Consider the following 19,353-nt stretch of genomic DNA (forward strand, 5'->3'; position numbering starts at 1 on the left):
GAATAGTACTTAACCAAGTGGTATTTACTCCAGGAATGCAAAGTTGGTTTAACATTCAGAAATCATTCAGTGTAATTCATCCTTGGATCTTCTCAACAGAGGCAGAAAAACATTTGATGAAATTTAGCAATCACTCATGTTAAAACTCCCAGAAAACTAAGAATAAAAGGAAACTTTCCAACCAATAAAAAGCATTTACAAAAAACCTACAACTAATATTATACTTAATGGTAAAAAACTGAACATTCTCTCTCCCTAAGATCAAGAATACAGTAAAGAGGTCCATTCTCAACACCTCTATTCAACATAGTACTAAGGTTTTAGTGCAAGAAGGCAAAAAAATTTTTTTAGTAAGATATAAAGATTAGAAAGAAAAGTGACTTGCAGATAATCTGATTATATATGTAGATAACTCTAAGAAGTGTATAAAAGAACTACTAGAACTAATAAGTGAATTTAGAAAGTCACAGGATTCAAAGACAATATACAAAAATGAGCTGCTATTTCTAAATGCCAGCAACAAAATAATAGAAAATGAAATTTCAAATACCATTTACAACTACATAAAAAATAGGAAATACTTAACAGATAAAAATGTATAAGACCTTTATACCAAAAAAGACAAAACATTGCTAAGAGATCCTAAAAAAGATTAGGTAAATGGCACAATGTATCATGTTCCTGGACTCGAAGACTCAATGCAGTTAAGATGTCAATTCTCTACAAACTGGTCAAGAAATCATCTTGGTGTGCTGGGTGGCTCAGTTGATTCTGGCTCAGGTCATGATCTCATGATTTGTGAGTTTGGGCCTGACATCAGGCTCTGCACTGAGTGTAGAGCCTGCTTAAGATTCTCTCTTTACCTCTCTCTTCTCTCTGCCCTTCCCCTGCTGCACGGTTTCACTCTCTCAAAAATAAATGCATAAACTTAAAAAAAAAAAAGAACTTCTACAACTCAACAAAAAAACAACCTGGCAGCCCTTGTAGAGGCAGTTCATACCACAAGCACCAAGAGTGGCTCCGTGACACTCCTTCCCTGTGACTTAATATCTTAGCATCAAGCCACCATGACTTTCAATTGTGTCTGTAAGCTACTGTGCTTTAGCTCAATTTATTTTGTGTATTCATTAGCAACATGTGTTTTACAGTATCAGAAAAGCCTAAGAACAGTTATTTTGAGGATCTGGAAATGCCCCCAATTTTCTTCCATATAAGTTAAGGGTAACTGTTTCTTCGCTTTATGACATTTCAGCTTACAAATAGTTTCAGAGAACACTCTACTTTCAGATAGCAGGGAAAACCTATGCACATGCAATGGACTACTACTTGGCTTCCTCCTCCAAAAAAAGTAAAGTTTATTAATTTTTTTTTTCAACGTTTATTTATTTTTGGGACAGAGAGAGACAGAGCATGAACGGGGGAGGGGCAGAGAGAGAGGGAGACACAGAATCGGAAACAGGCTCCAGGCTCTGAGCCATCAGCCCAGAGCCTGACGCGGGGCTCGAACTCCCGGACCGCGAGATCGTGACCTGGCTGAAGTCGGACGCTTAACCGACTGCGCCACCCAGGCGCCCCAAAAAAAGTAAAGTTTAAAGAGAAACAGGATAATTTTATAATGTTGACGGGTTAAAATCACTAGTAATAAGACTTACTGGTATTATGGTCTGAAAAGAATACACCATTTCTGTAGTATTCTTCACAAATGTGCGTAATACTTCATCATGTGAAAAAACATCAGACAAACCCAAATTGTAGAAGATTCTACAAAAGTATCTAACCAAAAGTGTCAAAGTAATGAAAGACGGGACTGTCACAGAAGACACTAAGGAAAAATGAGAACCAAATGCAATGTGGGATCTTAGACTGGGTTAAAGAATATTAGTGGGAAATTTTGCAAAAACTGAATAAAGGCTATATTTCAATTAGTAGTATTGTACTAATGTTAATTAGTTAATTTCTTAGTTCTTATAATTGTACTGTGGTCAACTATATTAAATAAGAGGTCACCATCAGAAGAGAATAGAGGCTGGGGCATCTGGGTGGCTCAGTCAGTTGAACATCCAACTTCAGCCTACATCATGATCTCACAGTTCATGGGTTTGAGCCTGATGTTGGGCTTTGTGGTGGCAGTGAAGAGCCTGCCTGCTTTGGATTCTCTGTCTCCCTCTCTCTCTGCCCCTCCCTGCTCGCTTGCTGTCTCAAACAAAACAAAACAAAACAAAACAAAACAAAACAAAACAAAACAAAACAAAACATTAACAAAAAAAAAAAGAGAAGGGGTGCCTGGGTGTCTCAGTTAGTTGAGCATCTAACTTTGGCTCAGGTCATGATCTCACAGTTCATGGCTTCGAGACTCACATCAGGCTCTGTGCTAACCGCTCAGAGCCTGGAGCCAGCTTCGTTCGGTTTCTGTGTCTCCTTCTCTCTCTCTGGCCCTCTCCTGCTTGCGCTTGCGCTCTCTCTCTCTCTCTCGGTCTCTCTCTCAAAAATAAATAAACTTTAAAAAATCTTTTTTACAAGAAGAGAATAGAAGCCAACTATTATTTTTGCAGCTCTTTCATAAGTCTAAAATTATTTCAAAATAAAGTTTTAAAATGTTGAGGGTAAGAAAAAAGGAAGAATGAACTGCTTACTGACAGACAAAAAACATCATTAATGAATCACAAAAACATTATGTTGAGCAAAAGAGGCCAGACACAAGAGTATATACTGTATGACTCCATTTACTTGAAATTCTGAAAAGGGCAAAATTAATCTACAATGATGAAAAGCCCTGAGGCAAATGGCAGGGTAGAAGGCAGAATTGACTTCAAAGAGGCAATGAGGGAACTTTTTGGAGTGATGGAAATATCCTTTATCCTAATTGTGGTGGTAGTTACACATGTATACATTTTGTCGAACTAAATATATATACCTAAAATGCATGTGTTTTACCATATGTAACTTACTATTATTTTAAAATTAAAAACATAAGTTCATATTTAAAAGTATTCCACTTGGTCTTTCCTTTCAGCAGTGCGCAGCAGCAAGATGGTGCAAATTTCCAAGAAGAGGAAGTCTATTGCTGATGGCATCTTCAAAGCTGAACTGAATGAGTTTCTCACTTGGGAGCTGGCTGAAGATGGCTACTCTGGGGTTGAGGTCCAAGTTACATCAACCAGGACAAAAAAATCATTATCCTGGCAACCAGGACACAGAATGTTCTGGGTGAGAAGGGCTGGTGGATCCGAGAATCGGCCGCTGTGGTTCAGAAAAGATTTGGTTTCCCTGAAGGCAATGTAGAGCATTATGCTGAAAAAGTGGCCGCAAGAGGTCTATGTGCTATTGCCCAGGCAGTCTCTGTATTACAAACTCCTAGGAGGCCTCCTTGTGTGGAGGGACTGCTATGGTGTGCTGCGATTCATCATGGTGAGTGGAACCAAAGGCTGTGAGGTCATGGTGTCTGGGAAGCTCCAAGGACAGTGGGCTAATCCATGAAGTTTGTGGATGGCCTGATGATTCACAGTGGGGACCCTGTCAACTACTACTTTGACACTGGTGTGTGCCCTGTGCTGCTTAGACAAGGTGTGCTGGGCATCAAAGTGAAGATCATGCTTCCCTGGGACCCAAGTGGTAAGACTGGCCCTAAGAAGCCCCTGCCAGATCATGTGAGCACTGTGGAACCCAAAGATGAGATCCATCCCACCACCCCCATCTCGGAACAGAAGGGTGGGAAGCCAGAGCTGCCTGCTGTGCTGCAGCCGGCACCCACAACATAACAGGGTCTCCTCTCCTGGGCAGCTGAACCTGGAGTTTGGATTTTGCCCTGTAAAGACCTGTAATAAAATCTTCGAAAAAGAAAAAAAAAGTATTCCACTTGAATAGTGCATATTTTTATACTGGGTAAACAAATACTATGATTTTTTTTTTTTTAGTTTTTAATTAATTAATTTTAACTTTTTATTTTAGTCACCCAGTGCTCATCATAACAAGTGCAGTCCCTAATCTCCATCCCCTATTTTACCCGTCCCTTCCTTTATCCTCCTCTCCTCTGGCAACCATCAGTTTGTTCTCTAAAGGTAAAAGTCTGTTTCTTGGTTTGTCTTTTTTCCTTTGCTCATTTGTTTCTTAAATTCCACATGAGTGAAATCCTATGGTATTTGTCTTTCTCTGACTTATTTCACTTAGCATTATATGCTCTAGCTCCATCCACGTCATTGCAAATGGCAATATTTCATTCTTTATGATGACTGAATAATATTCCATTGTGTGTGTGTGTGTGTGTGTGTGTGTGTGTGTGTGTGTACACACACATATACACATACCACATCTTCTTTTTCCATTCATCAGTCGATGGACACTTGGGCTGCTTTTCATAATTTGGCTATTATAAATAATGCTGCTATAAACATAGAGGTGCATGTATCCTTTGAATTAGTGTTTTTGTATTCTTTGGGTAAATATCTAGTAGTGTAATTCCTGGATTTTAAGTTTGAGGAACCTTCATACTATTTTCCACATTGGCTGCACAGGTTTGCATTACACCAGTGCACAGGGGGGATCCTTTTTCTCCACATCCTCGCCAACACCTGTTGTTTCTGTGTTTTTTGTTTTAGCCATTTTGACAGGTGTGAGGTAATATGTCACTGTAGTTTTGATTTCCATATCTTTGGTGATGAGTATGTTAAGCATCTTTTCATGGGTCTGTTGGTTATCTGTATGCCTTTGGAGAAATGGTTGTTCATGTCTTCTGCCCATTTTAAATTAGATTATTTGTGTTTTTATCGCTTCTCGGCCTTTTGGCTAAGATCAAGTGTAGATTATTTGTGTTTTAGATGTTGAGTTTTTATAAGTTCTTTATATATTTTGGATACTAACCCTTTATCAGATGTCATTTGGAAATATCTTCTCCCATCCAGTAGGTGCCTTTTAGTTTTGTTGACTGTTTCTTCGCTGTGCAGCTTTTTATTTTGACGTAATCCTCATAGTGTATTTTTCCTTTTGTTTCCCTTGCCTCAGGGGACCTATCTAGAAAAATGTTGCTAAGGCCAATGTCAGAGAAATTACTGCCTGTGCTCTCTTCTAGGATTTTTATGGTTTCAGATCTCAAATTTAGGTCTTTTTTTTTAAGTTTTTTAATTTATTTAAGTTTTTATTTTAATAAAGTACAGTGATTCTTAAACTGACATATTAAAACTTATGTACCCAAATTGTTCATTCAATATATATTTTTACTGGGCACCTACTACATGCCAAGTTTGGCAATACATCGGATATAAACGTGAAAAGAAAGCCCTTGCCCTTGAAGAACTCACAGGCCAATGGGGAGACAGGCAAGCAAACAAGAGCTGCAAATGATATATAAGTTGCTCTTAGGAAATGATGTACTAAGGTGTCAGGACTACAGAGAAGACAATGTCTCAAATGAGGTTTCAGAAAGAATACAGATCCTTTCCAAGAACTTATCCTGTGAAGCTATTACACTTATTCCAATGATGTTTATCCCAAAATACTCAAAGCTTTCAAAAAACACTTCTTTTAATCTTGTCTCCATACTTCATGGCACATTGTTCTGGTGAAAAGTCCTTAGCACTTCAAGGGTGTGAGGTTTTTTAAATAACAAGTTATTCTCAGATAAATTTAATGTATACCATTCTGGAAAACAGGTGACAGTATAAAGCCAATAAACTTGTTTCCCTATGTGCTTTATGAAGGCAGCACCATAAGACTAACAATGTTTTTCATCCAACATTGAACTATTGAAATGATGTACAGTCTCTCAAGGGGGACTACTTAAAGTAGTCCTTTTGAGGGCTTAATTCCTGGTTTGTTTGTTTAAGGTGAGGAGCTTAGCACTTTGAAATTACACCTCACTATAAACTGTCATTATTCAAAATGATTAATTTAAACTTATCATATACATATACAGGTGTGTGTGTATACGCACTCACATATAAATGTATGCTTAGGTTTGAATCTCAGTTCAGGTATATCACAGCTAAACTTCCTTGGACAAAGTCCTTAATGTCTTATCATCTGTAAAATGAAGACAATAGCAGTATCTGCCTCGTAGGGTTTTTGTAATATTAAGTAAATTATGTGAATGAGATAATCCATGTATTAAATGAGATAATCTATATAGAACATTTAGAATAGGGCTCGGCACATAATAAGCACTTAATAAGTGTTAATAATTCCTATTATCTTTATATATAAATATATTAGTGTCTACAGTAAGAGTAAGCATTAAAATATGAAGTCGGATTACAAAAAAAAACAAAAAAGCAAATAAAAAGAAGAAATTATATGATATCTTTAAAGTTTAGAGACTAAGATTCAGTAACTTCTTCATTAAACAAGAAAATTTGTTTTTTCAATATTCTGTGGGAATAACTATATTATCTCAAAGCTCAGTAACAACACGTGTCTGGAACCTACAGGTTTTCAATAAATCAAATTGAAATCAAAACTATTTCAATACATTGAGACTGTCTTAATAACCAAGGGGGAAAAAAAATCTGTCACTTTTGATCCCGTTAACTTCTATCTCTGTTTTAGGTAATATCTCGCCATTCCTTTCCCTTGAAAGGTAAAATTCTAGAAAGGGGAGAGATTGTAGGATTTTCTCCCAATTTGGACAGAAAGATCTACCCTGAGAAAGTACAGTATTTCCACCTGCTTTCTGACAAGTGCTCCTAAAAATGTCTGTGTCTAATTAAAAAACATAAAAGAATAAAAATGCTGTAAAAACAACTGTAAGGCAATAGAAAATCAAATTAATAACAAAGAGTATAAAGGAAAGAAAGGAAAATTCAAACCAAGGCAGTGTATATTTTTAATATATAAGTTGTCTGGTAGATGTCATGGCCACATCTATGTGTCAATTACCTATAAACTGCATGTGTTCATTTTTGCATTATTATATTATTATAACATGTATTTATTATTATTCATTTACTAGCCTAAACTGAACATCAAATTGAGATATGAGATGGAACTCAGTTTTCTAATACTGTTATATGAAAGGTTTCTGAAGATAAGTGAATTTATATATTTTAAGATTTTTGCATAAAGACAGTATTTTTTAGAGAAAATTTCTGAAAGATTCTTTTCCAGGTGTCGTGGCAGTACACACATGCATGCACATACATATATGAATATGCACTCAACTCAGTCCTCCACCCCTACTACTTCTTAAATTAAATGACATTTTCACCAGATGCAAATATTTCAATAAAAACATCCTAAGTTCTGAAAATACCTTGCAACTAATGACTAATACATTGATTATTTTAAATATATATCAGAGACAGGAAGGGAGAAACAGCACAGTGCTGTGTTTAAAGTCTATCTGATAATGAACAAAGCGAACAGCTCTAATTTTTAAAAAAGTCTTTACATAGCATATTTGCAATCCATTTGTCTTAAGAATAACATTAAAAATTTTAGCTGATAAAAGTTTTCCTTAGGTAGAACAAAAGATACAAAATTCCATCCGTGAAGAATAGTTCAATAAAGTAAAAGCCAAAAGTGCCCTAATATACACATTAATGTATAATGTCACTGCATTATTTCTTACCAGGGTGTCTAAAGTAATTTAGCTCTACTTATCTTTACCATCTAAATCTCAGGATAACTGGTAATTTCAATAGTCATAAATATCAATGGAAGGAGCTTGATAACAAGAGCTTCTGGTAGCTAAATATATGATTAAATCAAGGAGTGTTTATTAATTGCCTGCTGTAGACCCACTGTGTTATGTCTAAACCAGAAGTTCTGAAGCAATCAAAAAGTGCTACTCACCAGCAAGTGTGTAATCCATATCAAAACCAAAACACTTTATTTTTTCCATGGCTAAACTTCGGTTCACAAACACCCTAAAACAAGGAGCAAAAAATAATATCTCAATTAATACTGAGACAAACCAAAAAAAATTCCTAATTTAATGAAATTATTTGGCTATCTTTCTAGATTTTTTCTCCACTTAAACACCAATACTTAGATTCATAAAAAAAATTATTCAAGCCTTTCTTATACCATAAGTGAAATCAGGTAGTATATGGAAAAACATGTATTTTCTTATTGTGTCTTGGTGTTAACAATGCCACGTGAAGATTTCAGAGATTTCTCCTTTTCTAAGTCTGACCCACCAAGATAAGTTTATGCCTGAGATTTTATAATACATTCACTCATTCATTTGTAATTTATTTAATAAGCAGAGGCTCATTTAAAGCCTACCATGTGCCAGATACTAAAGATATAAACATATATAGATTCATTCCAATATTGAATGCCTACTTTATCCCTAACAAGGTACATGATACACAGTGAACAAAAGAGTACCTGCCCTCATGGAACCTCTATTTTAATTTGCAATCTCTATCCTTGAGGAAATTCAGCCTAGCAGGAGAAAGACTTATACACAAATAATTTTAGCAATTCAATAATTGCTATACAGTAAGACAGAAGAGACAGCACCAGTTCTTTGGGGACCAGAAGAGATGCCTGAGCTGAATCATAAGCAATCAGTAGAAGTTTTCCATTTGGACAAAGCAAGAAAGGCAATCCAGGCAGATTAATCAGGCCAGGACAAGGTTTATAGTGAACTATAAAAACATTTACAGTGGCTGGAGTTGAGGGAGTTTGCTTTGGTTTTGCTTTTCCGTTTGTTTTTGCAAAAGGAGGTTTTCCAGAAGGTCAGGGGTAGGACGGAAAGGGCAATAAAAGCTATGAAACTAGAGGTATCTGGGTGGCTCAGCAGGTTAAGCATCAGATTCTTGATTTAGGCTCAGGTCAAGATCTCGTGGTTGATGAGATTGAGCCACGCATTGGGCTCTAGGCTGACCCTGTGAAACCAGCTTGGGATTCTCCCTCTCCCTTTGCCCTTCCCCCGCTCTTGCTCTCTACCTCAAAATAACTAAATAAATATTAAAAAAAAAAAAAAAAGCTAAAAGGTTAGGAGTCAAAATCACGAAGATTCTGTATGCCACGTTAAAGTATGGACTTTATTGGGCAGACAGGGACAAATTACAGATTTTGAAGAAATGAAATAATCAGTTTCAAATTTCAGAAATCATTTTTGAAGACACAGGGAAAAAACTATAAAAGCATGGTAAATCATCAATCACCATGATGATATTCTGGGGTAAGTTCTAATCATTTCTGAAAATAAAAAAATCCTTTCCATCTGATCCCCAGCTTGATAGCCTCTTATTATCAAACCTTTTCTTTGCCTTCATTTTATAAGTAACTGTGAGAAATAAGAATGCTACAAATCACCTAGAAAAATTGATAAAAATAAAGATGCCTGGTCTGGGCTCCCCTATTAATGACGTATAGGTCAATAATCTCCCAAGAGGAGAGACTGTACCAGGGGATACAAAAGACTCCACTGGGCACAAAAAGAAGATACTAGATCTTCTACTGATACTTCATCACTTAAAAATGTTGAATTTACATATGTTTTCTACTATATATAAGTAAGGACAAGAGTACAGGAAGGGATGAATGTTCTACATTTTAACTGATGGGATACTGAAGAGTTTGGGAACCAATGATTTAGGCAGTGATATTTTAAATTAAAAAAAATTTTTTTAAGTTTATTTATTTTGAGAGAGACAGAGGCAGTGTGAGTGGGAGAGGGACAGAAAGAGAGGGAGAGAGAGAGAATCCCAAGCAGACTCCATACTGCCAGCACAGAGCCCGATGCAGGGCTCAAACTCACGAAACTGTGAGATCATGACCTGAGCCGAAACCAAGAGTCATATACACCTAACAAACTGAGCCACCCATGTACCCCGTGATTTTTTTTTTTACTCTTCAGCAACTCATATATTACTATTTTAAATTTTAACAGAGAACTTTTCCTCTCATCTCAGAACGTATATATGAATTCTAAATGCAGCTCTATAAAACCCTTAGTTCCTGAGAACTAAATCCTGAGAATTAATGCCAGTATTGGTATTTAGCTCCTTATCTCTGTAACACTGTAGATTAACACTCTATTTCTCTAATGGGATTATGTACATCAATTATGCTTTAACTACTTTATCTACTAAGTACAGATGAGTTGTATATGAAAGTCATTGTTTAGAATCTAGGTAATACTGAGTGCTGTATATTAGTTTTGCCACTGACCAATGGTGAACCATGTTTTATATAAAAAGTACCTATCAGGCCTATTAATAATTCATCTCTTACCCTAAATTATTGTAAAAATGTTCTTTGCACATGATGTATATCTACAACTAGTCCTTTGCATTTTTGGCTTCCTCTGCAGATACATATTTTTCTTTTCCCTTTTCTTGGGGCTTCTTTTCCCTTAATTAGACCTGTTTGGTGCTCTGGCTTCCTATTTTAAGTTGCCTTAATATAGGTCCTTTCTTATGGATAGGAGGGGGATAGAAGACTAGTGGGTAGCTGAAAGATACAAGGAACTACAAGATAAATGACACCCATCCAAATTTTTTAAACACCCCCATAACCACAAATATATCACCAAGACCCCTCCACCACTTCATCAAATGTCACCCTGCTTTTACTAATAAAAGCATCGACTTTATCATCACCTTTTCCCAGTTACATAAATCCTTCTGAAGGCAGCACAAGAGGGAGAAGACACAAAGTAATGATTCTAACTCTGGAAACCAAATGTTGCCACTGAAGCTTAAGCTTTTCAAACACACTCTCCGTTCAGGCCAGAGGCCAACTGCATCAAATCCTTGATCAGAGCCCAAACAGCTGACATGCCTAAAATATTCTATGGGAATTCAGGCAGGAACGGACTGGGAAGATTATTCTTCCTGGTGATACAACCCAGGAGGGATATACGTTGGGCCACATAATAAAAGAAACAGCTTTGTTTCTGATAGAAGAATGATGTGAGCCGGTTTCAGACAGAGCTAAAATCACAGGGAAAAAACCCAGACTTTGCTAATATCATTCAATCAGTGCTAAACGTAGAAAGAAACTACCAACAGACCCAGCAAAATAGCTTACCACAGTTTCTTTCTTGGTCAGAAGAAAAATTAAGCCTGTACTCCTCATCACATTTTTTTAAGGATACGAAGATCATAATGCCCCTTAAGGATTATCCATACAAACTCTTGGAATCACATATATTGGGAATATGAAAATCTATTGTTTTGCCAAAATAATCACAGCTAAATATCCATCAAATTGCACTCTTTCCTCTTTGATTAACTTGTCACTTTATTCAATCAGCACATTTGTTGAAAGCCTGGTACAAGGCTGGTACCACTATGTGACATATTCCCAAAGCTGTTCTTCAGGGAGTAGCCTGAGTGAGAAAAGACTTTTTAGATGCCTAATCTTAGGAAATAAGATGTCCTATGAAGATCTTCCACCAAATACCCCTTTTATCTTTCCTTTTTCATTCAAAATAAGTAACCTCATTCACAGAAACAATTCCTGAATTTAAAAAAGAAACCATCACTTCTGTCTCCCCTTCTCATTTCTATTATGAAACAAAAGAAAAACTTCACATAGATTTTCATCTCTTCTTTCCCTAACTTATGCTATAAAAACACGGGAGGAAAAGGCAATAGGGAATTAAATCTAATTCATGTGCAAATATCTAAAGTGTATTAAGTAAAGTTATAATGACAAAAGGGAACAGGTGGATCAAAGAAAACTGTAATAATATATATGCTAAGATTTACAAAGATCATAAACAACCAAATGCTCAAAGTATGCACTGACTTCAGAAGAGAGGCAGCCTGCAGCCAGAAATATCATGTCTCCAGGATACAGTCTTCAAGAGAAACAATCTCTTGGCCTGAAACTAATCACTATTCTTTATTATTATAACAAAACAAAGTATTAGGTGTTGTATCAGTTAAAAGACTGGGTCACTGTCCCACCATATATTTATAACAAAAAGATAATACCTGCTTAGAGAACTCAAAAATTTCTATTGGTCCCAGGACCTTGACTCTATCTTTGCCAATGCCAATTTACTTGTGTCACTTTTCTAAATTATTAACCAGTGGAACACACTCCACTGTAGAGCTCCACTTCAACAATGTGAATACAGTTGTGAAATTAACTTTCCAAAGCTTGCTTTAAATAAAACACAAACTCTCCATTCTAGAAAGCGTGACTGACCTAAGCATCCAACCTTACAATGCAATTATCAGGCAGAAATTCCTACAGAGTAAGGCATTTGCAAGATACAGATTTGAGCATTAACAAGAGAAATGATCTTTAGGAAAGAACACATAGGAGCACTATAAAACCAGGCACAGATTTCAAGAGAAACACAAATAACAGCTTTTATCATCATATTCCACTACAATAAGGCATAAAACTTAAAGAAATTCTATCCAAGTAAATATAGATATTAACCATAAGAAATAAGACTAATTGCTTTAAGAACAGAGATCTAATATCCTCATGGTTAAGGAACGTGAACATGCAATTTACTAAATTTGGAATTTTGTAAACAGCAAACTCTTAGTGGTTTTGAGATTTAACTCATAATTCAGAGCAGCATTACCTCATCTGTCACTGGTTGCCGTTCTGCAATGTGTGAAACTATGAGTCAATTAGTTCTTGAAGTCACATAACAAAATTCTTCTTCAAGTCCCTAGTACAATTTATTTTTGTGTAACTTGAACCTAACTTCAAAAAGACTGTTTTGGTCTGAATCAAGTCCCTCTAACAACACGTATCTTCTGAGACAGTGTTGGAGAAAACTCTTCTGTGTCTAATTTAACTTGTCATTGGATATCACTGTTGCCCCACACAAATCCATTTGGAATAGAGTTTCTTTGGCGATGGTGAACTTTATCCCTAGCTCCTCCCCCCGCCTACGAGTCACAATTTCCTGGCCAAGGGCCCAACAACAGTTACTGCAACAACAAATGAGACTAAAGATACAAGTACAAAATCTTGGGTATATTTTGGTTATGGGTTTGTGTAATAATATACTCAAAGTCTGTTGCAATCAAAGAAAAGAAGTTACAAGTGTTTTGAGAGTGCAAATTTAGATTATGAAACAAACAATGTCTCTCTGTGAGTGACTATGTGTGTATGTTTACTTAATAAAAATATGCTACAGTGTGGATTTCTGCTGAAAATCTAATTTAGTGTCTTTCTTCCCAAATTAGTTTCTATTTCTGCTTTTGGCATTCTCATTTTACCACTCAAGCCTAAAATCTAGTTAATATCTTTTTACTCTTTCCTCTCCCTCAAATCCATATTATCTCATGTGCCTTAATTTAAATTTTCAAATGTCTATGGAATCCAGATCATCCATTTCATACTGCTAACAATTTGTCCAGGTTCTTATTAACTCATTAACTCTTAGCAATCACCTACGAATTGCTCTGCCTGCACAGTAATGGCCAGATTGACTGCTTTCAAGTAGTGTTACCCAAAGAGTGGTATGTAATTTACAGACGAATGCTGGCCTGTGAATAGTCGTTACTAACCCATGACATGACACATACAGAAATTGCAAGTATTTAGAAACTTTTATAGCAAATGTGAAAATTTTACATTTGTTGAATGTAATAATTAAAAATGTAGGGGTGGGTGCCTGGGTGGCTCAGTTGGTTAGAAATCTCACGCTCTCTCTCAAAAAACATACTTTAAAAAAAAAAGTAAACTTACACATCTCCTCATTTTCCTAGTAATTCATTTTTATTATATTTTATAAACGTATACTTTGACAAGATTAGAATTAAAACAAAAAAAAAAAAACTGGTCCCTCATCACTGATAATTTAAGAAGCACTGTCCTAAAGCTCAAACTCTTAAAGCCCATGTTGCTTTCCTACTTAATAACCTTCAGACATTCCTCCCTACCTACCCAAACTAACACGTTTCTGTATATTCCAGGAGTTCAAAGCTTTTTACCATCTTTCCAAAATCACTTTTATCTCACGTTGATCCACATCATGCAGCTTTTGCTCTAATAATCAAAATGAACTACTTGCTATTTCCTAAAGGTGCCCTGAGGCTTTGTTTATGCTGTTCCCTATACCTGAAATGTCCTCCTCAGTTATCTCTAATTTTTCAAGATGCAACAATCTCAAGTGATTTCTTCAAGAAACTATTCCGGCTATGCCACAGAACTATCTGACAGTGATGTTTCTGGGTCTCAGATTACTTTTGTACTTAGTGAAAGAGATTATAAAGTTGTAATCCATGTAAGAGGTTTGAATATTCAAATATTATTTTGGCATGTAGTATATTTTGTCACATATATAAAATATATGGGTAGTTCTCTTATTCACTAGATTATAACCTTTGTGGCCAGGATTTACTAACTTCCCAAAACCTAGCACAGGGCCCTGTAAAGAATAGAGACAATATTTAACTGAGAACTGGGTTTCTTTTGGGGGTAATAAAAGTGTTCTAAAAGTAGACAGTGGTATTGGTTGCACAACTCTGACTATCCTAAAACCACTGAACTGTACACTTTAAAAGGGTGAATTGAATGGTATGTGAACTATATTTCTATAAAGCTGTTATTTAAAAAACATAATGCCAAGACCTGTCTTTGTCTCTATCCTTCAATAAAAAGTATGCCTGGTGATATAATATATATATATAGGTAAGAACTTTCTAATTTATGAAATGGAGTCCTAAAAATTGATATTCAAATACCACTCCTATACAGACACAACAGAAAAATTGGGGACTAGATTTTATAAAAGCAAAAATCATTTAAGTAATATTAGTTTTTGTTTTCATAAACTTCAGCCATTAATCTACTAATTTATCTGAATATTTTCTCTAAGGAACACCCTAAGGAGGGATACATTTTATTTATCACTTTATGCCAGAAGAACAGCACCCTGTGATTTAAAAGTATGAACAACAAGGACGCCTGGGTGGCTCAGCAGGTTAAGCAACCGACTTCAGCTCAGGTCATGATCTTGCGGTTCATGAGTTTGAGCCCCGCATCGGTCTGTGTGCTGACAGCTCAGAGCCTGGAGCCTGCTTCAGATCTGTCTCCCCCTCTCTCTCTGCCCTCCCCAGCTGACACTCGGTCTCTCAAGAATAAATAAACATTTAAAAAAATTAAAAAAAAAAAAAAAGTATTAACAACAAGGGGCGCCTGGGTGGCTCAGTTGGTTAAGCATCCGACTCTGGCTCAGGTCATGATCTCACAATTCAAGAGTGCAAGCCCCACATAGGGCTCTGTGCTGACAGCTCATAACCTGGAGCCTGCTCTGGATTCTGTGTCTCCCTATCCCTCTGCCCTTCCCTTGCTAGTACTCTGTCTCTCTCTCTCTCTCAAAAATAAATAGAACATTTTAAAAAGTTTTTTTAAATAGTCACTTTTCTTATTCAAATACTCAATAAAAAAATGTTCCAGGGAAAAGAAGTGACTATGGTGGCATGCACAGAGCAAAATTAAAGATGATTAAAATTTAAGAGGCCATCAGTTGTAAAACTCACCCATATTATATGCCACTAAAAGCAGGGTGTGGGGGTGGGTGGAAGGGATGCCCAAGAAAAGTTAGAGCCTCATAAAGCTACAATACCACAGAGCTATACCCATAATATGAAGAAAAAAAAAGAAATAAATCTACAGCACTGAAGAAACACACAAGAAAATTTGTACATCTCAGCCCTGACACAGTCTAAGGCAGGGGGGGAAAAACCTCCCTTTGAGAATTTGAACAGTCATGTAGTAAGTTTGTGGTCCACATTTACATTGCTAGGATGGTTAATATTGCCCTTAGGTGACTGAAAGAAATGAAATCATCTGGAAGAACTCAACTTAATTCTAGGTGGTATATTGCTAGATGCAGCCCGATTTCAGAGATGTTTAGATGTGAAAAAAATGTGTATAAAATACTAAGAGTACTTACTGGTCATACTATCCACTAAAGCTTTCAAACTTTAAGGAGATTCTCTTTAAGGAAGAGACATTAAAATTCCTTTCACCTTCTTTCCGAAATGAAGGAACTGCAGTAATGAGAGCAGATGGTGGGGAATAAAAGAGAAGACTAGCAAATGAAGAATATACAAATTAAGAGAGACACCAGAGACAATATCAGTACTTCTGAATATAAATTTACTGTTCTAGAACCTCAGTCTAAATAAATACAAATTTTTCCAATCCCTTTTTTCATATTTTCCTCTAAATTCTTTTTCATTTTTTTCTCCACAAATTTTTAAAGAAAAGACCAATGTATGGAGAATAATTTATAAAATGGAGCAAAATACAAAGGTTAAATTTTGCAGAATAAAAATAAGAAGAAAGTATGATTATCCAATGTTATTAGGCAAACTTAACAATTGTACTCACTGTGCTATAATGGAAAAGAGAGGTCAAAATCTAGAAGTTAAAATAAAAGCAAATGATAAAACTCATTTTGACCTCTTACCTAATAGAAAGCAGCACTAGTAACTCTAGTTACTCTAGAGGATCCAACAACTCTAAAGGATCAGGAAGCAATCATGACACTAGGAGAGTGCATTTTTCCTGCATAACACATCCTAAATCATCTGTATTTCCCCAAGTACATTCCCGTAAAGAAGAATAAATAATAACCTTTTTATTCACAAAATTTTAAATAAGCAAGTTGAGGAGCTTCTCAAGTCTCATCCCCCACCAACTTTATTGAGGTATCATTTACTCAACATAAAATTCACCCATTTTAAAGTTTGGTGCATTCTGGCAATCGTACACACTTACGTAACAACTACCATAATCAACCCCAAATGGTCTTTCAAGTCTCTCTTTTTTAAAAGATTTTATTTTTAAAGTAATCTCTATACCCAACGTGGGGCTTGAACTCAAAACCCCAAGATCAAGACTTGCATGCTTGACCAACAAGCCAGCGAGACACTCCTCCCTCATGTCTTTTGGCAATATCACCCCGACTTCTGCCCCAAGCTACCACTGATTTATACTTTCTGTCACTACAGTTTTCATATAAATGGAATCAAATAAGCTATAGTTTGTGCCTGGCCTCTTTTTTCTTAGCACATTTCTGATACTCATTCATGTTGTTACATGTATCAAAATTAGTTATTCTATTCCTGAGCAATATTCCATATTATGGATATACCACAATTTGTCTATCCATTAAGTTACTAGATACTTTGGGCAGTTCCCAGTTTTTTGCTATTATAAATAATGTTGCTATAAACACTCACATACAAATCTGTGTGGGAGATATGCTTTCATTTCTCTTGGGTAAATACCTATAAGTGGAATTACTAGGTATGTTTAACATAATAGTTGTGGGTTTTGTTTTTTTTTATTTAATGTTTATTCATTTTTGAGAGAGAAAGGATGAATGGAGGCAGAGAGAGAGGGAGGCAGAGGATTTAAAGTGGTCTCTGCACTGACAGCAGTGAGCCCCTTGTGGGGCTCAAACTCACAAACTGTGAGATCATGACCTGAGCTGAAGTCAGACACTCAACCAACTGAGCCACCCAGGCACCCCGGTCATGTTTAACTTTAAAAGGCATTGCCCAGGGGCGCCTGGGTGGCGCAGTCGGTTAAGCGTCCGACTTCAGCCAGGTCGCGATCTCGCGGGTTCGAGCCCCGCATCGGGCTCTGGGCTGATGGCTCAGAGCCTGGAGCCTGTTTCCGGTTCTGTGTCTCCCTCTCTCTCTGCTCCTCCCCCGTTCATGCTCTGTCTCTCTCTGTCCCAGAAATAGAATAAACGTTGAAAAAAAAAAAATTAAAAAAAAAAAAAAAAGGCATTGCCCAAACATTTTTCTCTTTTGTATTCTTATCAGCAAGGCATAAGAGTTCCAGGTGCTCCATATTGTCAGTATTTGGGTTTTTTTTTTTTTTTTTAATGATTATTTATTTTAAGACCGAGGGAGAGACAGAGCATGAGCAGGGGAGGGGCAGAGAAAGGAGACACAGAATACGAAGCAGGCTCCAATCTCTGAGCTGTCAGCACAGAGCCCCACGCGGGGCTCAAACTCCCAGTGAGATCATGACCTGAGGACACTTAACCGACTGAGTCACCCAGACGCCCCCACAGTGTTTTTAATTTTAGTCATTCTAGTGGGTCTGCAATGGTATCCCATTGTGTTTTTAATTCGTATTTCCCTAATGACTAATGCTGTAGAGCATCTTTTCAAGTGCCTCTTTTTCTGTGTGGAACATCTATTCAAATCTTTTGCCCATTTTTAAACTGGGTTTGTCTTAATTGTTGTGTTGTGAGAATTCTTCATATATTTTGGTCATAAGTCCTTTATTAGATATATATGTAGTGAGAATATCTTCTCCCAGTCTGTGGCTTGCCTTTTCACGTTTTTTTTTTTTTTTAATTTTAATGTTTATTTATTATTGAGAGACAGAAAGACAGAGCATGAGCATGGGAGGGGCAGGCAGAGAGAAGAGGAGACACAAAATACAAAGCAGGCTCCAGGCTCCGAGCCGTCAGCACAGAGCCCAATGCGGGCTCAAATTCACAAACCACGAGATCATAACCTGAGTTGAAGTCGGACGCTTAACCAAGTGAGCCACCCAGGCGCCCTGCCTTTTCATTTTCTTAATGGTGTCTTTTAAATAGCAGAGTTTTGTTTTTTTTTTTTAATTTTGACGAAACCCAATTGAACAATTTTGATTTTCATGTTTTTATGTATTTTCTCCAAGAAATTTTTAGCTAATTCAAGGTCACGAAGATTTTCACCTACACTTTACTTTTTACGTCTATATTTAGGTCTAGGATCCATTTTGTGTTATTTTTTATACACGGTTTGAGGTAAAGATCGACTCTTTTTTTCTGAATGAATGTTCAGTTATTCCAATCACTGAATTATCTTTGCCTCACTGTTAAAAATCAATTGACTATGTATGTGAGGGTCTATGAAGTCCCTATTAGGTTTCATGATCTATATATGACTATTCTTACACTAATACCACAGTGTCTCCAATATCACAGGTTTACATAAGGCTCAAGTATAATTTTTGGTGATTTAACTTAATAACAATCTTTTCCTATTACCATTAGGAAAATATTTCACAGATATCAAATGATATCTATGTATAATATTACACATATACAAACTGTGAATATTAGAATTATTTTCATACCAAAATACAAAATTTATCCATTTATTTCTAAAAACAGCAAAGGAGAATAAACTCTGATTTCATTTATATTATCCATACATTTCAAATGAACTTGCTCAGGGGAGCCTAGCTAGCTTAGTCGGTAGAGTATGGTTCAGCATCATGAGTTCAAGCCCCACATTGGGGGTAGAGCTTACTTTTAATTAATTAATTAATTAACAAATAAATAAATAAATAAGCAAGCAACTATAAAAGCTAATCTTAAAAAAAAAAAGTGAGGAGTGCCTGGGTGGCTCAGTCAGTTAAGCGCCCAGCTTCGGCTCAGGTCATGATCTCACAGTTCATGTGTTC

At 36.3% G+C, this 19,353-nt stretch overlaps 1 protein-coding gene and 2 pseudogenes across 7 annotated transcripts in view; 2 read left to right on the forward strand and 1 right to left on the reverse strand.

Moving 5' to 3' along the window:
* NT5C2 (5'-nucleotidase, cytosolic II) overlaps positions 1 to 19,353 on the reverse strand; it is a 148,949-nt gene that overhangs the window by 38,309 nt on the left and 91,287 nt on the right. For 6 of the 7 annotated variants that reach the window (XM_086680761.1, XM_025917888.2, XM_025917887.2 and 3 more), the window contains one exon: positions 7,783 to 7,856. In XM_086680761.1, coding sequence (XP_086536887.1) covers positions 7,783 to 7,856 — 74 coding nt within the window. Of the gene's footprint in view, positions 1 to 7,782; positions 7,857 to 12,496; positions 12,708 to 19,353 lie in introns of those variants that run through there. The other variant, XM_086680763.1, reaches the window with a different exon arrangement.
* LOC112854693 (small ribosomal subunit protein uS3 pseudogene) lies at positions 3,002 to 3,776 on the forward strand (annotated as a pseudogene).
* On the forward strand, positions 4,763 to 4,862 carry LOC147576135 (U2 spliceosomal RNA; annotated as a pseudogene).

The sequence above is a fragment of the Puma concolor genome, chromosome D2, assembly GCF_028749965.1.
Source record: "Puma concolor isolate L17-30 chromosome D2, mPumCon1.1.hap2, whole genome shotgun sequence".
NCBI classification, from domain to species: Eukaryota; Metazoa; Chordata; class Mammalia; order Carnivora; family Felidae; genus Puma; species Puma concolor.